At 37.9% G+C, this 17,374-nt stretch overlaps 2 protein-coding genes across 3 annotated transcripts in view; both read right to left on the bottom strand.

Moving 5' to 3' along the window:
* The window catches only part of Abcc12 (ATP binding cassette subfamily C member 12), a 993,341-nt gene that overhangs the window by 177,175 nt on the left and 798,792 nt on the right, over positions 1-17,374 (bottom strand). The window lies entirely within an intron of this gene.
* Itfg1 (integrin alpha FG-GAP repeat containing 1) overlaps positions 1-17,374 on the bottom strand; it is a 148,455-nt gene that overhangs the window by 52,553 nt on the left and 78,528 nt on the right. For both annotated transcript variants that reach the window (XM_016006589.3, XM_016006586.3), the window contains exons 7-8: positions 16,681-16,742; positions 12,180-12,261 (exon numbers count right to left, since the gene is read on the bottom strand). In XM_016006589.3, coding sequence (XP_015862075.1) covers positions 12,180-12,261; positions 16,681-16,742 — 144 coding nt within the window. The remainder of the gene's footprint in view (positions 1-12,179; positions 12,262-16,680; positions 16,743-17,374) is intronic.

The raw sequence follows: 17,374 nt of genomic DNA, 5'->3' as shown, positions 1-17,374 counted from the left end.
CAAAGTAAGACTTTCTGCTTCCTCCACCTTTATCAAACATAATACTAAATACTAGCTAGGACAAGAAGACGTGTGAAGTCAAAGGGCATCACAAGGGAAGAGGAGATAAGGCAGCCCTATTTGCAGATGGGATGATTCTACAAGCAAGAGACCCCAAAGGCTTTAGGAGAAAAAATCTTAGAGTTGCTACAGTTCAGCAAAGTGTCAGGAAGATTAGCATACAAAAAGACAAACAAACAAACAAACAAACAAACTTGATAGTTGGTCTAGTTTGAGTTTCTTCCTGAGAAAACACTGACCCAAAACAACTTGGAAAGAAAAGGACTTATTTCAGCTTACAGGTAACAGTGCATCAATGAAGGAAGTCAGGGCAGGAGTTCAAGATGGAACTAAAGGAGAAGCCATGGAGGATTCTGCTGTGGAATAGTCCTTCTGTGCACTGTGTGAATATATGTCTCTATGATGGCTTTAATAAACAAGTTGACTGGCCAACAGCTGAACAGGATAAAGTTAGGCAGGAAAGTCAAACTGAGAATAATGGGATGAGGAAGGGCGGAGTCAGAAGAGATGGCAGCCAGAAATGGAGGAAGCAGGACATGCAGAAAATGAGGTAACAAGCCACGAGTCACTTGGCAAAGCATAGATAAGAAATATGGGTTAATTCAAATGAAAGAGTTAGCTAGTAACAAGCCTGATCTATTGCTGAGCATTTCAAACTAATATAAGCCTCTGTGTGGTAATTTGGAAGTGGCTGCTGGGACAGGAAAACTCCACCTACAGGACTCTGCTTGCTGGCCCATACTTAGCTAGCTTTCTCACACTCAGGTTTCACCTATGGCTGTTTCCCAACTCAACACAAATGTTCAAAATGCCTTAGCACAGTGGCAGCCTGAAAGGCAGAAAGTTTGGTTGTTGATAGTTGGTTTTTATTTACATTTCTGTTGATTTTAATCCTTGATATTCAAGAAAATCTCTACCAAAACATTTTACACACACACACACACACACACACACACACACACACACACACACACTCTATAAAATGAAGAAACAAAGATCAGTGATTTTACATGACAAGAACACTGTAAAAACACCTAAGAAAAGTACTAAATAAACAGACTATAACAAATAATCAAAAAGGAAACAAACCCTGGAGAAGGCGAGAATCAGTTACCGCCATTTCTAGAGGTAATACTGAAATGTTCACTTTGTAAACAACAAAAGCACAGGGCACACAGGGAACAAGAGAAGCAGTCTCTTCAGTGAAGCAAAATGAAATCACATAGGACACCTTGGTGGAAGCCTTACTACTACTACATTTACCAGATTAAAAGTGTAAAAACATGATCTGTAGCCGGGCGGTGGTGGCGCACGCCTTTAATCCCAGCACTCGGGAGGCAGAGCCAGGCGGATCTCTGTGAGTTCGAGGCCAGCCTGGGCTACCAAGTGAGCTCCAGGAAAGGCGCAAAGCTACGCAGAGAAACACTGTCTCGAAAAACAAAAAAAAAAAACAAAAAAAAAAAAACAAAAAAAAAAAAAAAAAAAAACAAAAAAAAACCATGATCTGTAACAAGTTCAAAAGCAAAGGAAATATGACCATGAACTGGCTGCTATTAAGAAAACAACATATGAATAAGATGGTATCAAAACAGAGATTGTAAAACAAATATTCTGGAGATGATACATTACAACACATGAAACAAGAAGTTCAACAGAGAGTGTGTGAGGGTCAATGGCAGAGAGGAGTAGTCACGACAAACAACTGGTAAACCTGAAGACAGCACAACTGACATTATGTGTGATGAAGTCAGGTAAGCAGACTTGAAAGGTCCTGTGAGTCACTATTAAGTGAATCAATATCTGTCTGGTGACAGAGAAAAGCAGCTTAGCATGAGCAAGGAACACTTAATAAACTACTGATTGTCATCAGAAACCCTAGGGGCAGAAGATGGTCACAAAACAGAACAAAACACAGGCTGAGAAGATGGTTTTGTTGGTCAGGGCTTGCTGTAAACGCATGAGGACTAGAGTTCAATCCCCAGCACTAATGCAAAAGCTGGGTACGGTGGCACAGAACATTTGATTGACATAAGGCAGAGCTAACAGTAGATACTTCACACGAAGACTCTTTTTTTTTTTTTTTGGTTTTTCGAGACAGGGTTTCTTTGTGTAGCTTTGCGCCTTTCCTGGAGCTCACTTGGTAGCCCGGGCTGGCCTCGAACTCACAGAGATCCGCCTGGCTCTGCCTCCCGAGTGCTGGGATTAAAGGCGTGCGCCACCAACGCCCGGCACACGAAGACTCTTAAAGGAGAAAAACAGGGTTACTGTGAAGAAAAAATTTCTTGATAAGATAAAACTAGGAGAAGACAAAGAGAAATTTTGTGTATTTATTATTTAATGTTTAGGAAAGAGTGTGTTCAGATATAGTTAGTTCCTGGTCCCAAACAATGAACAATAATTTAGAAGTGAGCTATAGCTAAAAGTCTGCCTGCATTCAAAGGGAAATTAAGGAATTTCTTTCTAGGAGCCTACAATATGTAGTAGAAACTTAATAATGGGATGGATTTACACTGATGAGAAAATAATATTTGATAATAAAATCTTTCAAAATGGCAATCTCATCCCAAGACAAATCAACACTCAGTGAATTCTGTAACAGAATCACTTCTGCTTGGGGTTCCCCCACCCCCAGAATCAATAAACTAATAAATACATGGAGAACTCTATGTGTATCATGTTTCTGAAATGAGTAACTTCAGAGAATTTGGTCATATAGTATAAATCTTTTCTAAGATTAAGGCCATTAAAGGTGTAAGAAGCAGAAGGAAACATTATAAAAAAAACCATGGCTTTAAACCCTTCAGATCTTATATAGCTGAAGCTCACTGTTGGCTGCCATCACTGAGGATGATCAGGCACACATCTTAGGAGCCAGTAAAGAAGAAGGAGAGTACACGACACATGAAAACACAGCTGATACAGAACTAAGCATCCTTTCCCATCTCTGCCACTTTCATCCTAGCCCTTGAGCATGCTTCTTCACCTCTGAATCTCAGTTGTTCAGTGGAATAAATAATATTTCTCACCCCAGAGAAGTCTGGAAAAATCCCTTGAATTACATATACAACACTCCCTCACATCCCTAGAGATGGGTTTGCTCTGTTTTGTTTAGGTTAGTTTTGAACTTGGCTCAAGTGTTCTTCCTAACTCAATCTCCCATGTAGGTTGGTTTATAGCATTGATCACTATGCCTGGCTTATAAAAATTTTCTTATAAAATAGTTCTTGATATAAAACTATTATTAATATGAAAGAGAAGTAAATAAATATTTGCATATCCTAAATTCTAGATCCTTTTCATGTTACTGATAAAAAAAAGCTTGAAAACTTCCTTTTAATTAAGTCATGACTATTAGTACTATGGGGCAATGTGATGACAGGCCATAGCAGATTAAATACATATATCGTCCATTCATCTCTATGCATGCTACTGTGGAAGGGAATAGGAATATGGAATGTCTTTGTGGAAGCTGCTAATGGAATAGAATGCTCTGGGCAAAAGGAAAGTGGCAAAGGACATTTTCACCCATCCACCTACCCTGTCACCATTAATCCAACTCACCTACCTATCCAATCCTCTCTTCAGTGGGTGAAAGTTAAGCAGAGGACTTATGTACCCACCTACATCCAAGAAACAACACAGCTCTGATCTTCCTAATTATTGGATGAGGCATTAATACAGAATGAAAACTGCAGAGTTGTAAAACGAAGAAAAAGGGTAATCACAAACAGCCAAACTTGTTTGAAAATAGTACAGGACATTTAGTTTCTTCATAGCATTCAGACTTCTATATTCCTCTGACTGAGAGCAGGGAATTCCTCTCGGGTATAATTTGCCAGAGAGAAATACATTTCACCATCTTCTTAGATGTATGAATCTATTAGGTCTAAGAATAGACAAGGTGTCTTCAGTAGTCACTATTACAGTGCTGTAGAAATCAAAGAATGAAGAGATTGTGAAGTTCACAGGGCACTGAAATGGGTTGTTATACTAATCAGAGTGGAATTATAGTGATACATGTTCAATTAAGTGGTGTTATATTACAAAATATTGAAGATATCCATTAAATTATGAAATATGTGCAAGAGTGTAAAAGACATCGTTATTCTGTAGAAATTTTATATTCAAAGGGATAATTTTGCATTCACACTAATAGGCATCACTAAAACAAGTTAAATGTGCAGTAGTCTGAGACTGTGTAATTAAGTCTGAGGTATGGCTTTATAAAAAACTCATTCATAAGTCAAGAATTTATCATATAAAAACCTACACAAAGGTTTCAGGGACACTGGGGTTCCAGTTTTTTCCCTAAAAATATCTAACTCAGCTTTAAATGCTGAGTATGTATAAAAAATTCAAGAATCTAAAGTAGTAATTTTATAATTCTTACATAAATTTCTCTTAGTGTCTTTTCTTGTTGCTATGATTAAACACCTAGATAAAAGCAACTGAAGAGATAAAGGGTTCATTTCAGCTCACAGTTCCAGGTTCCAGTCCATCAGAGTATGGATGTCACACCAGCAGGAGCTTGAGGAAGCCAGTCACATCGCATCATATACAGAACAGAGCAATGAAGGCATGCATGCCAGCACTCAGCTGGCTTCCTCCACTTTTATCAGTTCAGGATTCCCTGCCTATAATTAATACAGGTTGTCCCACATTAATTAACAAAATCAAGACAACCATTCCCAAGAATGCTCAGAGACTCAGTTCCCAGATGATTCTAGACTTTTTCAAGTTGACAATTAACACCAGCCATCACAATTACCATTTCCAATAAAAACATTCAAAGTATTTATCAGACCCACAGCTGGCATCTAAGTCTCATCATAATAGACGGTCTTGTGAAACTTTGTGCTACAAAGTAGAAAGAAATTCTGGGACTAATCATGCTTGCTATGGGAGTGAGGCTGCAATCTGCAGTGACATGGAATGGAAATACTGATGAATTACATTTAGTATTTGTTTCAAGACTTCTCTAAGAATACTTCTTAATACTTCTCTAAGAAAAACTTCTCTGAGCACTTCATTTGCCACATGTCAATGTATATAAATGTAATGTTTACTAAAAATTTATAATATTATTATTACCTTTCTTTGGAGTGATAGAGGGAGAAATGTCTGAAAACAAAATTGTCTGTATAAAAGATATAAAAGGATATTAAGAAGCTGTATAAACATTATTTTCTATTAAAATGTTAGTAAATGCTGAAGGTAACATGTTTTTCAGTGGTCAGAACTCAAGAATTAGAAAAATGAAAATATGAAGACTGGCTTTTCCTAATCTCTTCTTCAGATCACTTGTTACGTGCTACTCACCTCCCCATTGCTCCCCCACCCCTCACAATGCTCCCTGTTTACTTTCCTGGTCTCTACAGTTACTCTAGGTTATGAATTCATATGTGAAGACTTAAGAGCTAAGAGGCTCACATGAGAGGGAAGAGAACATGTTATGTTTGCATTTCTGGATCACCTCAACCAGTATGATTTCTAGTTCTATCCATTTACCTGGCTAGACCCTGGAGAAGGGTGTGTTCTAAATAGTTTTGATGAATTATTTTAAGCAAATGAAAAAGTTCCATTGATTAATTTATTTTTAAGAGTCAAGCTCAAATTTAGTACCTAAAACTCTTCAAATATCATCCTAAGGATCCCTGATGCCAAAATGCTAAGGGATCTTTCCAGAAAGGGAGCGGTAAGGCAAAAAATTTGTAAGAGCCAGAAGAACAGTGAGTTTGTGGTGGAATTGTGTCTCCAAGGAATATCAGAGAATCTATTCCCATAATGTTTGTGATGTCGATTCTTCATAATAAACTTGACATCTGGAATTAAGTAAAATCCAAATGGAGGGCACATCTATGAGGGATTTTTGTTTAATCTGAAGTAGGAAGAGCTACTTCTAATACAGATCTTGAGGTGGAAGACATTCCTTTAATCTAGATCATTTAAACTGGAAAAATCCACCTCTAATCTGGGTCACACTGTGGCTTCATCTCAGCATCCCGTTCTTCTCAACATCCTATTAGTCAGAGCTATTAGCCATAGGAAAGCAGGGCAGTGGTGGTGTACGCTTGTAATCCCAGCACTTGGTAGGCAGAGCTAGGTAAGTCTCTGTGTGTTTAGGGATACAGCCAGCATTGAATACACATGCCTTTAATCTCAATATCAATCATAGAAAACCTGGAGGTCTATACAGACAGGCTGTGATGAGGCGGTCATGTGGTTGGGTTTACAACCAATGAGAAGGCAGAACAGAAACACTATAAAAAAACAGACACAGGAAGTAGCTCTGGTTCGAAGAGGTAGGACCACCACAGGAGGAAGGGTAAGGTTTTAGCTCTTAGCTCTGACCCCCAGGCAACTTTATTTATTAACATACAAATAACATTTTAATACAAATAAAATATCACCATATCACACCTTCTGCTGGAAGTTTGTATAAGGACATGGAAGAAGAAAGCTTTGCCTGCCATTCCTTCACTGGCATAAGAGCCTATTTCTTTGGGATTTCAGTATATACTGAAGACCAGCTGAGATATCCAGACTCATGAGGTTGAGCAACTACTGGATTCTTGAACTTTCTGTCCATAGCCAGACATTGTTGGATTAGCTGAACTGCAGCTCATAAGTCATAAATACCCACCTCTTTCTATACATAAAATGCATATATATGTTATATATATAATATAGATATTCATTTTATAAGTTATTACTGTAGAGAACCCTGACTAATACAAAGTCTAACCAACATAATCATGAGCTGAACAAGAACAATAACAGATATACTAATGTGGATGGGAAAGCCTAGGAGGGTTCAACCCTGCCCAAAGTAATGTGGAGTGGGAGAAATAGTCTTTCTCAGGGAAGAGCATACCATTTGTTTATACTACATTTGAGTATTTAGCAGACAATTTTAATGTCTAAAAAACTATGTATAAAATTGTCAAAAGCACACATCTACTTGAATGGTACTGCTATGTAGACAGCTGTTCCAGCTAAATAACAGAAGTCATTTTTTATTTTAATTTGATTTCACATCTAGTCCTTTAGTATGTGTTACCAACTTTGTCTCCAATATACCAAATGTGAGCATTTCTTTCTACTTCCTAGAATTGTGCTGGTTCCACTTCATCCATAGTCCTTGAATGGTTTACCACAGGTTCTTTTTCTTTAAGAAATTATTTTTTATTTATTTTATATATCAATCAAAGATCCTCCTCTTCCCTCCAGTCTTCCCCTCCCAACCCACCCCCTATTCCCTCCTACAAGAAGGTAAGACATCCCATGGCGAGGTACATTTTTAGTAGAGGCAGGTCCAAGCCCCTCCTCCTGCCTCAAAGCGTCCCATCATAGATAGTGGACTCCAAAAAGCCTGCTCATGCACCAGGGATGGATTCTGATCCTACTGCCATGAGGTCCCTTAAGCAGATGAAGCTACACAATTGTCTCGATATGCAGAGGGCCTAGTCCAGTCCCATGCAGGCTCTACAGCTGTTGATCTAAATTTCATGAGTTCCCACTAGTTTGGTTTGGTTGTTTCTGTAGGTTACCCCATCATGATTTTGATGCCCTTGCTCATAGAATCCTTCTCTCTCTTCATCGGGACTCCTGGGGCTCTGCCTTTACCACAGGTTCTTTTAACTTATCTGGAAATTTTCAAACTCCTTACTGTAGTCCATAAACCCATATAAGTTCTTGCCAAGAGACAGTCTTCTTTTTGCTCTTTGAACAGCAAACTCATTTAGCCAAGTCTTGCTCAAATACAGTCTCCAAGCAGTTACTTAAAGTACCCTTTATCAACTTCTCATTTCAGTACCCTGTTTTAGTTCCTCACAGCTCTTTCCCTACCTTTCAAATATTTTTACTTCGTTTAGATCTCTTCTTCAATAGAACTTAAATTTCATGAGCATATGTTTCATTCATGGCCAAATGTCAAATATATGAAACAGATTTAATCCACATGACAGGCACTCAAAGACAATTTTTTGAATACATTAATTAACATCTTGTACGTAGTTTAAACTTTTCATTACAAAATGAGAAAGAAGCTAAATGGAAGAAAAATCGGAACATGATTTTAAAGAATATATTGAATTATTTGATTGAACCAATGCCCATACAATTCATCCAAAGAAAATAAAAGGTAATCAGATTCTTTGGCCCCATCAATTGATAAGTTTGTCCATATTATACTTATTAAAGTAACTGCATTTTCTTGAAAAGTTATGACTAGTGATTAAAGTGATACATAAATAAATTTAAAAATTAATATCTAAGATCTCCAAGATTTTTCTGATTTTGATGATCCTCACTGGAGTTCATTACTTTCATTTTGTTTAACAATAACAGAAAATAACGAAGCTACTTAACAAGAACAACCAAATTTCAACTATAAGAATTAGATAAATAAAAACAGTATTAACTTGAAACTTTGTAATTAAAGGTATCCTTAAATGAGTCACATAACTGTACCCAGAACATCCCCTTTACAACTGCATTTAAGATACAGTTATTGCTTGTCTATTGATTGTATTTGATTTTTAAAATTCTTTTGTAAGAGAGAATAAGAACATTCAGGTGCTAATTAACATATATATTAAATATAAAATTTAAATCTCTATACATGGTTTATCTGACTTTTTATTCCCCATCAAGCAACAACAAGAAAATTTAATTTATAAGACTGTTACTAAATGACCTGTCTGTAAACCGAGGGATGTGAGTGCTCTAAGTGTTGTTTTGATATAATCCTTTCTGGTCTACCATGGTTAACCAGAAATGAAATGAAAATTTTTACCAGGCATTATATAGATTTCCTAAGAGAACCTTATGGTGACAGTTTCCTAATACTTCTTAGTTATCTAGTATGGTAGGTACAATGGTATCAGATTTGGTGCTAACAATGAACAGCGCTATGTTTACATTGGTGGGTATTTTCCACTGTGTTAATAACCTCATAAAAAATAATAAAGTTTTCTGTTTTACTAGACCCTTTAGATAAGATGCCTGGAGACTAAGACAACAACATGGGTGCTTCAAAGTCATGTCTAGTTCTTGTTCAAGAGCTAGGTATCAGATACTATGATGATCTGATACATGAAAATATTAGATATGGATATATAATATATATTGAGTTTTGAAGTGATTCCATATTTAGAAAATATCAATATCCTACATAGGGTTTTGTTTTTCCTTCAGCTATGTGGCCATGTGTTTGTTTGTTTTTTGAGATAGGGTCTTGTCTTAGTCAGTGTCTATTGCTGTGAAGAGACACCATAACCAAAGCAATCCTTAAAAGAGAAAGCATATAATTGGGGACTTGCTTACAGTTTCCGAGGGTCAGTTCATTATCGTAATGGCAGGAAGCATGGTGGCATGCATGGCACTGGGGCTGTGGCCGAGAGCTACCTCCTGATCCTCTTGGCAGTAAGGCAGAGAGATACTGGCCTTGGCATGGGCTTGTGAAACTTCAAAGCCCCACCCCTAGTGACATACTTTCTCCAACAAGGCCACAGTTCCTAAACCTTCTAATCCTTTCGAATAGTGCCATTCCCTGGGCCTCTGGGGGTCATTCTTATTCAAACCACCAGAGGTCTCATGTGGACCAGGGTGGCCTCACATTTACTAGCTATATAGCTGTGGATGACCTTTACTTTTGTATCCCCTGCTTCTACTTATCAAGTGCAAGGATTGTGGGTGTGCACCAACATGCCTGCTTTTTGTGGTGCTGGTGACTAAACCAGGGCTTTATGCACATCCGGAAGCCATTCTAACAACTGAGCTAAACTCTCAGGCCAGCTACACAGCTCTTCCTTGATTTTTCACATTAGATCTGGTATTACATACTACAAAATTAATACATTTTTCTCTAAATCTAGCCTTATGTAATTTTTTTGTTGGAAAAATGTACCTTATTTCTACCAAGTTTTATATAAGTTAATAAAGAGAGACTTATTTGAAATTCTATAATTTGATATTCTGAGACTATGTAGGAAGAGACAAAACTAACATTAGCATGTAAAGGGCAGATACAGATGAAATATAACATGCCTTCCAGAGCTGAGCACAGCAGTACACACCTGTAATCAGAACACTTGGAAGGCAGAGGCAAGAGGATTATGGAATTCTGAGGCCATATATAGCAAGTTCATGCCAGCCAGGGCCACACAATGAGATCTAGTCACACAACAAACTAGAACAACAAAGCGCCTTCTAGAAGACACACTTTCCACAATGACTGCCAACTAACAGAGGCTAAGACACAGCACAGCACTTTCCCAGTGCCCACTGGCGGCTGCCATTTACTACATGATTTCTACAGATCAATAAGGGCCGAGTTCTACAAATGGTAACCTTGGTAAACGTAACACACCACTGAACTCTAAGTCCTCCTCTTGCCATCCTCTGACATCACATTTTCCCTCTGCCAGTGGTTCTGGCCCACCTTGAGCTCTCCTGCCATCATTTGTCCTCTGTCAGTTTTTGTTTTGTGCCTTCCTTAGAGGGTTCATTTAACTCCTGAGCTTTGGGCTCTGGGAGGATTCTCCAACTTTCTTTGGTTTTATTTCTCTGCTTAGACTTACTAAATGTTCCAGCTTTGTTTCTATATATTTTATTAATGTGTCAGGGTTAAAGCACCTAAGGATGCAATCTACCTTTATTTAATTTTTACATGTCTTTACGCATTGTACCATTATTATTCTTTAAGTCTTCCAGAATAAATTTATTTTACTTTTTAAGAGGGCTGGAGAGTTGCCTCCGTGGTTAGCAATACTTGTTGCTCCTGCAAAGAACTTGGGCTCCATTCCCAGCACCCACATGGAGGCCTACAATGCTTTCGATCTCCAGGTTGGGCAATCTGGCACCACCCTCTGACTGCCACAGGCACCAGGCACACATGTACTACACACACATACATGAAAGCAAAACAATCATGTACATAAAACTAACAACCCTTAAAACAAATGAAAAACATTTTTACTTTTCATCTATTCTAGTGTCCGAACAACTTGCTGACTTCCTGGTGCTTCCTTTGTAGGTTCCTGTACCTGCCTCTTTGTTTACTCATGTGGCTGTAACTCCATCCCTGACTGCTTTCCATAGATAGAAGTTAAGTGTCCTAAAACTGCTTCTAGCTGCCTCTCTTTGGACAGAAACCTTGAGGCACCTCATAGACTCCAACAGTCTCCCCAAGGCCTGAGAAGCATTTACTTAAGCACATTCTACTAGATCAAAGGCTTTGTTCAACTTTATTTCTGGAAGTCAATATCTAAATGCTTTAACCAATTCTTCAAAACTGTTCTATTTGCCATAAATTACACAGGATAAAACTAGTCTTTGCTTAACTGTAATCATTTCGATAACCCAAAGTGCTTAGTCAATCTGTATGTTTCTACATTTTTATAGAAACTCTCTTTTCAAGCCAAACTGGTATGTTTACTGGTCACTAACCATACCATTTACATGCTACCACAGACTTTTAGATGAACCTGATAGGTACTTCCAAGTCCAGTCCAAGTTCCCATTGACCAGCCATGTGCTGGTTTTCACTTTCCTGTGGTATCAACTCCATACTCAGAAAAGAACTATAGTCTCTTTCCCCTCTTATATGTAGTAATTGTTTTCATTGTTCTTGTATTTATTTTTGGGATATTTATCTTTGGTCTTCCCACTTACACTGTATTTGTTTAAAGGCAAGGCTCTTACTTTCAAAACTTCAGCTTTATTACATTGTTTTTAGTATATCAATTTAAGTATAATAGAGGTCTGTTTTGCATTTAATTTGTAAGAGTTAACGATCCTGTAAAATTATATGACTTTTCTAATGGAGTTGTTCATGTAACTGAAGATAGAATCAATTTTACACAAACTAAAAAATTCTCTGGCAAAAATTCTCACAATTATTTTGTTAAAAAAAACCTTACTGGGTAATAAATTCTTAACTTAGATTTTTCTTTATCGTTCTGTAAGTTGTTCACTTCTACTTTAACTACATAAGCACATAAGAGAAAGCAGGGAAGGCAGAAGTGAGATAACCTGTTATTTGATCATTTCTAGCCTTGGTTGCTGTGTTTTGAAACTGGGAACATGGGGGCACTGAGAGGCAAAAGCAGTCTTACCGAAGTCTGCAAATGCTGACTGTCCAACCACCATCAGGTTTTTAGGTTTTTCAAAGACACTACTGATAGAGAAGTTTCCATCCTGTAAAACCAAAAAACCAAAAACCAAAAACAAAAAACAACTATCAATTAGGCCATCATAATGCATTCATCTGTCAAGTGAAAAACTCAAGAGAAAAATACTTTAATCCTCTTGTTCTTTCTCTAAAAGCATCCCAATCTCCTATCCAGCTTTATTATCAGAGGAGTCACAGTGAGCCACAGAAGACACTTGTGGTTTGCTTGTTCTTTGCAACTGTCCCATGATGCTTATCACCCCTGCACTCCAGTTCTACACCTCTAATCAATTCTGTGAATGACTCTTCTAAATCATGGTTCTTCCCACTCCATATTAGCTATTTCCTTTTCCCTTTCTATTTCTGTGGTGGAAACACAGCACAAGTTACCATTACATTAATATATATCCTACCTTCTCATAGCTACCTTTTTTTTTTATCCATTTCGAACATGTTATTCAAGTAACCCACCTTTCCCTAAGTTACTATGAATCCTGCTCATATTACTGTACCACTTCCAGGTATTCTCTATGATATGGAGTAGTACCCACAGTAACTGGGATAACAAAAGCTCCATTCATCTTCCTCTCAGTCTGAAACCATTTGATAGCTTCTTAATAGATTATCAAAGAGCTAATTACTTAGAGTAGAAGTCAAGACCATGCTAATCTTTTCTAAAGCAGTTTTCTAATCTTACTTTTCAATATTTCAAATCATCTCTCTTCTACTCTCTGAATGCATTTGGTGATTTCTGTACACATCACTTCTTGCCTGTCTCCTCCTCTGACTTCCCCATTAAAACCCTACTAGCCATTTCAAAAGCTGACTCTTTCTTAAAGCCTTCACTGCTAATCCTGGGTGGGGCAGAGAGAGGCAACTGCTCCTCATATTTTGGTTTCTGTAATGTAAGATTCATCTCTCTCATCACATCTCCTGGTGAGGAGGCATCATTGGCATATCAGTCTTGGCTGTCCTGGAGCACACATCTGGATTTCTCAGAGTGTGATCACTGAGCTGAGCATGTATATGCTCTAGAAAAGTCTTGCTGCTGCAGTTTCAGTGTTCTACTAGTTAATGTGGTTTTATATATTTGACGTTCTATTTGGTCAACTGATAAATTACGGCAAAGTATTTGACCAGTCTTTTACTAAAACTGGCCAGCTATGTAGCATGAATCTTAAAAGGTCTTATTATTAAGAACGAACCTCAAGCTGAGTATTGGGGTGAATGCTGGAAGATCAGAGAAGCAGAACAAGCCATAGCTTCCTTGCCTCGCCAGTTCCTCAGCTGATCCTGTTTCCTCAGACTGGAAGCCTCTGAGTCCTCATCCTATTTGATCTCAGCTGAACTGCTGCTAAAAGTGTAAAAGCTTAACCAGCCTAGTTCCTTGTTCTCATGCCTTAAATACCTTTTTGCTTTCTGCCATCACTTCCTGGGATTAAAGGCTCTTGTTACTGCCTGGCTGTTTCCAGTGTGGCCTTGAACTCACAGAGATCCAGATGGATCTCTGTCTCTGGAATGCTAGGATTCAAGGTGTGTGTGCCACCATTTTCTGGCCTCTATATCTAGTGGCTGTTCCGTTCTCTGACCCCAGATAAGTTTATTAGAGTGCACAATATTTTGGGGAACACAATATCACCACACAGCTATTTTATGAATACTGTTATCTGATTGAGTTAATTTTCAATATATATTTCCCTTCATTTATATTAGTGATACACTTAGTGAGTACTGACACAAGGTCTCTCTTTGTATAACTTCTGTTAGGCTCTTTTAAGAATTCTACTTAGCTCAAACCTGGCCTTTCATCTCCATCCTTATAGAATTACAAAAAATGCAACTAAGTTAGGTTGGTCAGAACCCCTACTTCCCTCAGTTAACTAATAGCTCTGGCCTGCCTTGAGTTAGGATCCTGTTAAGTGAGTTCAGACAAAGATCATTCTTTCCTCTTAGTAACGTTATTCTTTTGTTCCTTGGCTATAAAAATTTCACTTTTTTTTGTATTTGTAGTTGAGCCCAATACTCTCGTCCCTATATCAAGGCCCCATTGCAAGTAGTCTCCCTAAATCAAACCCATCTTTCCATCTTTAGCAAGTGTTTAATTAAAAAGATTTTGTGTTTTTAAAAACATTTTAATTTTAATTTTTTATGTATGGGTGTTCTGCCTGCATTTATGTCTGATCTTCCAGCATTCACCCAAGTACTCAGCTTGAGGTTTGTTCTTAATAATAAGACCTTTTAAAATTCATGCTACATAGCTGGCCAGTTTTAGTAAATGCATGCAGTGCTTGTGGAGGCCAGACGGTAGCATTGGATCCCTTAGGACTGGAGTTGTGATCCACCATGTGGGTGTTGAGATTTGAATTCAAACCCAGGGTCCTTGAAAGAGTAGCTGGTGCTCATAACAACTGAGTGGTCTCTCTAGTCCCCTGGCTATTTTGTTTGTTTTATTTTTGATTTTTGCCTGAGACAGGGTCTCATTATATAGCCTTGCCTGGCCTGGAATGTGCCATGAGGCTGGCCTCAACTCACAGAGATCTGTGTGCCTCAACCTCTCAAGTGCTGGGATTAAAGACATGTATCACCATGACTAGCTTTTTATCCAAGTGTTTGGATAATTTTTACTTTAATGGTTACTCATTGACCCTGTCACTTTATTAAAACAACTTAGTTTATGTTAATAAAAAATTTGTTTTCTTTAAAAGAAAAAATTTTAAAGAAAAATGATCTCAATCAAGAATCTATATTCTTCATGAACCTTGTTTTGCTATGCTTGATCACCTGTAAATCAGGCTATAATGAGAGGGTCCTGTGCATGTAAAAGTGTTTCATAATCTCATATACAAATTCTACTTACTTGTATCAAGGCTTGCCTGCCCATCCCCAGTATAAATTAATCAAATAGGTCTTGTGTGCTCTAAGCTCGAGATTTACTTGAGGTAGGAATGAAAGGCCATCTTCAAGCAAGTGTTCTTTAGCAGTGTGAGTCTTAGTGTCAATTATAAGAAATACACTAACAAGATTTCTGTCATCAGACACAGAAATGCAGTTATATTTCAAACCCAGGACACTGACCAAGGTTACTGTGTATTCCACCATCTTTCTCACCTTTCCCTGCCCCGTTAAAAAACAACTGAGTGAGTCACCTAGATTCCGCTTAAACAGGAATCATAGCAACATCATTGGCCCGGTAATAAGAAACGACTTTCCTTTGGGGGTGGGGGTGGGAAGACAACTAAAGGGAAAAAAAGGCCGGGCACTGGTGGCGCATGCCTTTAATCCCACCGCTTGGGAGGCAGAGGGAGGTGGATCTCTGTGAGTTCAAGATCAGCCTGGTCTACAGAGTAAGATCCAGGACAGCCAGGGTTATACAGAGAAACCCTGTCTTGAAAAACAAACAAACAACAACAACAACAACAAAAACAAACAAGAAATGACTTTCCAGCAACCTCTTCTCATGAGTGTGTGCTGCACATTTGCTAGAACAGATGATTTACTACCAGAATTCTCATGAAATCTAGGGAATGGCTTTAATCTGGACTGAATAAAAGACAACCAGATAACCAGGAGTAATTAGGTGGAAAATCAAAAAGTCTAAAACTAAACTTTGATGCCTACTCTGCACCCATGTGCTTTCTTCGCAAATATTCTACTGAGCAGACTATTAGCCCATTTTCCATGAGGAATGAGACTTTCATACTTGACTAATATGTGACAAATGTCACTGAGTTGGCCATTTTTACTGGCCTTGGATTCTACTTTCCATTATGCAGTTTGAAATTGAGCTTTGATATTTCTGGTGGTTTGCTCTTTGTTAATTTATCTTTCATATGACCTATATTAAGCTAAAAATCAAAGCATGAAACTGCCTTGAAAACTTATTAACTATTAGCACCTATGGAGAAAGACTCCTTAATCTCAGTCAACCTGGCAGTAAATTGTCATTTGTTTTTAATTATTCTTTTAAAAATTAATTTTGTTTTTTGACACATTCATATAATTGCATACTGTATTTTGATTATGCCATCCCATCTTCTCTTATCTCTCCCAATTATTTAGTTCTCCATGTAATTATGTAAGCCTAAAGGTGAGGAAAAAAATTACTTTTTAAAAAAAAGTTCACAAATCATCAAGCTGAAAAATTAAATGTCAGTATCCTCTTTCAACAGCTGACAGGCCAGCAGGGGTCCTGTTAACATCTCCATTAGAGCAGGCTTATTGCTTTAATTGGCAGTCATGCCTAAAGTCCTGCAGAACCTGATGCTTAGGCAACCACTTCCTCCCGGATTCAGTAGTCTGAGTGCAGCAACGCAAGCAAGGGCTCTTAATGCTCTCCTGTTTATTGCTGCAACCAACCATATGACCACAGTGACCTCATTTCATAAGACTGTGTGCCTTTATGCAAAGCGAGAATTTAAAAATGCTTCAGAGAAATGATTTCTTACCAGATTTTCCCATATTTCAAACTGGAAGGTATTAGAGGCAGACAATGTTGTGAGGAATAAATCTAGAAGGAAAACAAACAGCGATGTAAATTTTTGTAGTCATACTGATGTATATACATTTAAAAGCAGGAAGAAGTGCCATACATAGAATGGTTATTAATATATTTCTACCTTAACATAAATTGTTTGATTACATTTTAGCAAATTTGATCATTTTTAAAAAAACGCAGATGACCTTGAACAGAACAATTAAGGAAAATGTACTCTTCATTGTTAAGAGCACATTTGCTATGAGACCTCCAAATGCAATCTGTATTTTCAGGGACAATTATTTCCAGCTTTTTCTTTTTGTTCCTTTTTTGTAGAGATGGGGATAGAACTCAGGTTTATACATGTCAATAAACTACTATCTTTCACCTATAAGCCTGGTCCTAGCTTTTAAAAATTTATTTTATTTTTGAGAAAGTCTCTCTATGTATCCCTAGCTGTCTTGGAACTCCCTCTGTAGACCAGGGTGGTCTCAAACACATAGAGAGCCACCTGCCTCTGCCTCCCGAGAGCTGGGATTAGAGGTGTGTGCCACCACACCTGGCTCTTAAATCTTCTTTTATTTCAAGGTACACTATTTCAATCACAATCAGTTTACATTTTCACCCTTAAAGCTGCCTCTGTCTATCACAGGATGGTCCAGCAC

Source organism: Peromyscus maniculatus, chromosome 5, assembly GCF_049852395.1.
Source record: "Peromyscus maniculatus bairdii isolate BWxNUB_F1_BW_parent chromosome 5, HU_Pman_BW_mat_3.1, whole genome shotgun sequence".
Classification (NCBI taxonomy): domain Eukaryota; kingdom Metazoa; phylum Chordata; class Mammalia; order Rodentia; family Cricetidae; genus Peromyscus; species Peromyscus maniculatus.
The sequence above is the reverse complement of the archived record's forward strand: the minus strand, read 5'-3'. Positions and strand labels throughout refer to the sequence as shown.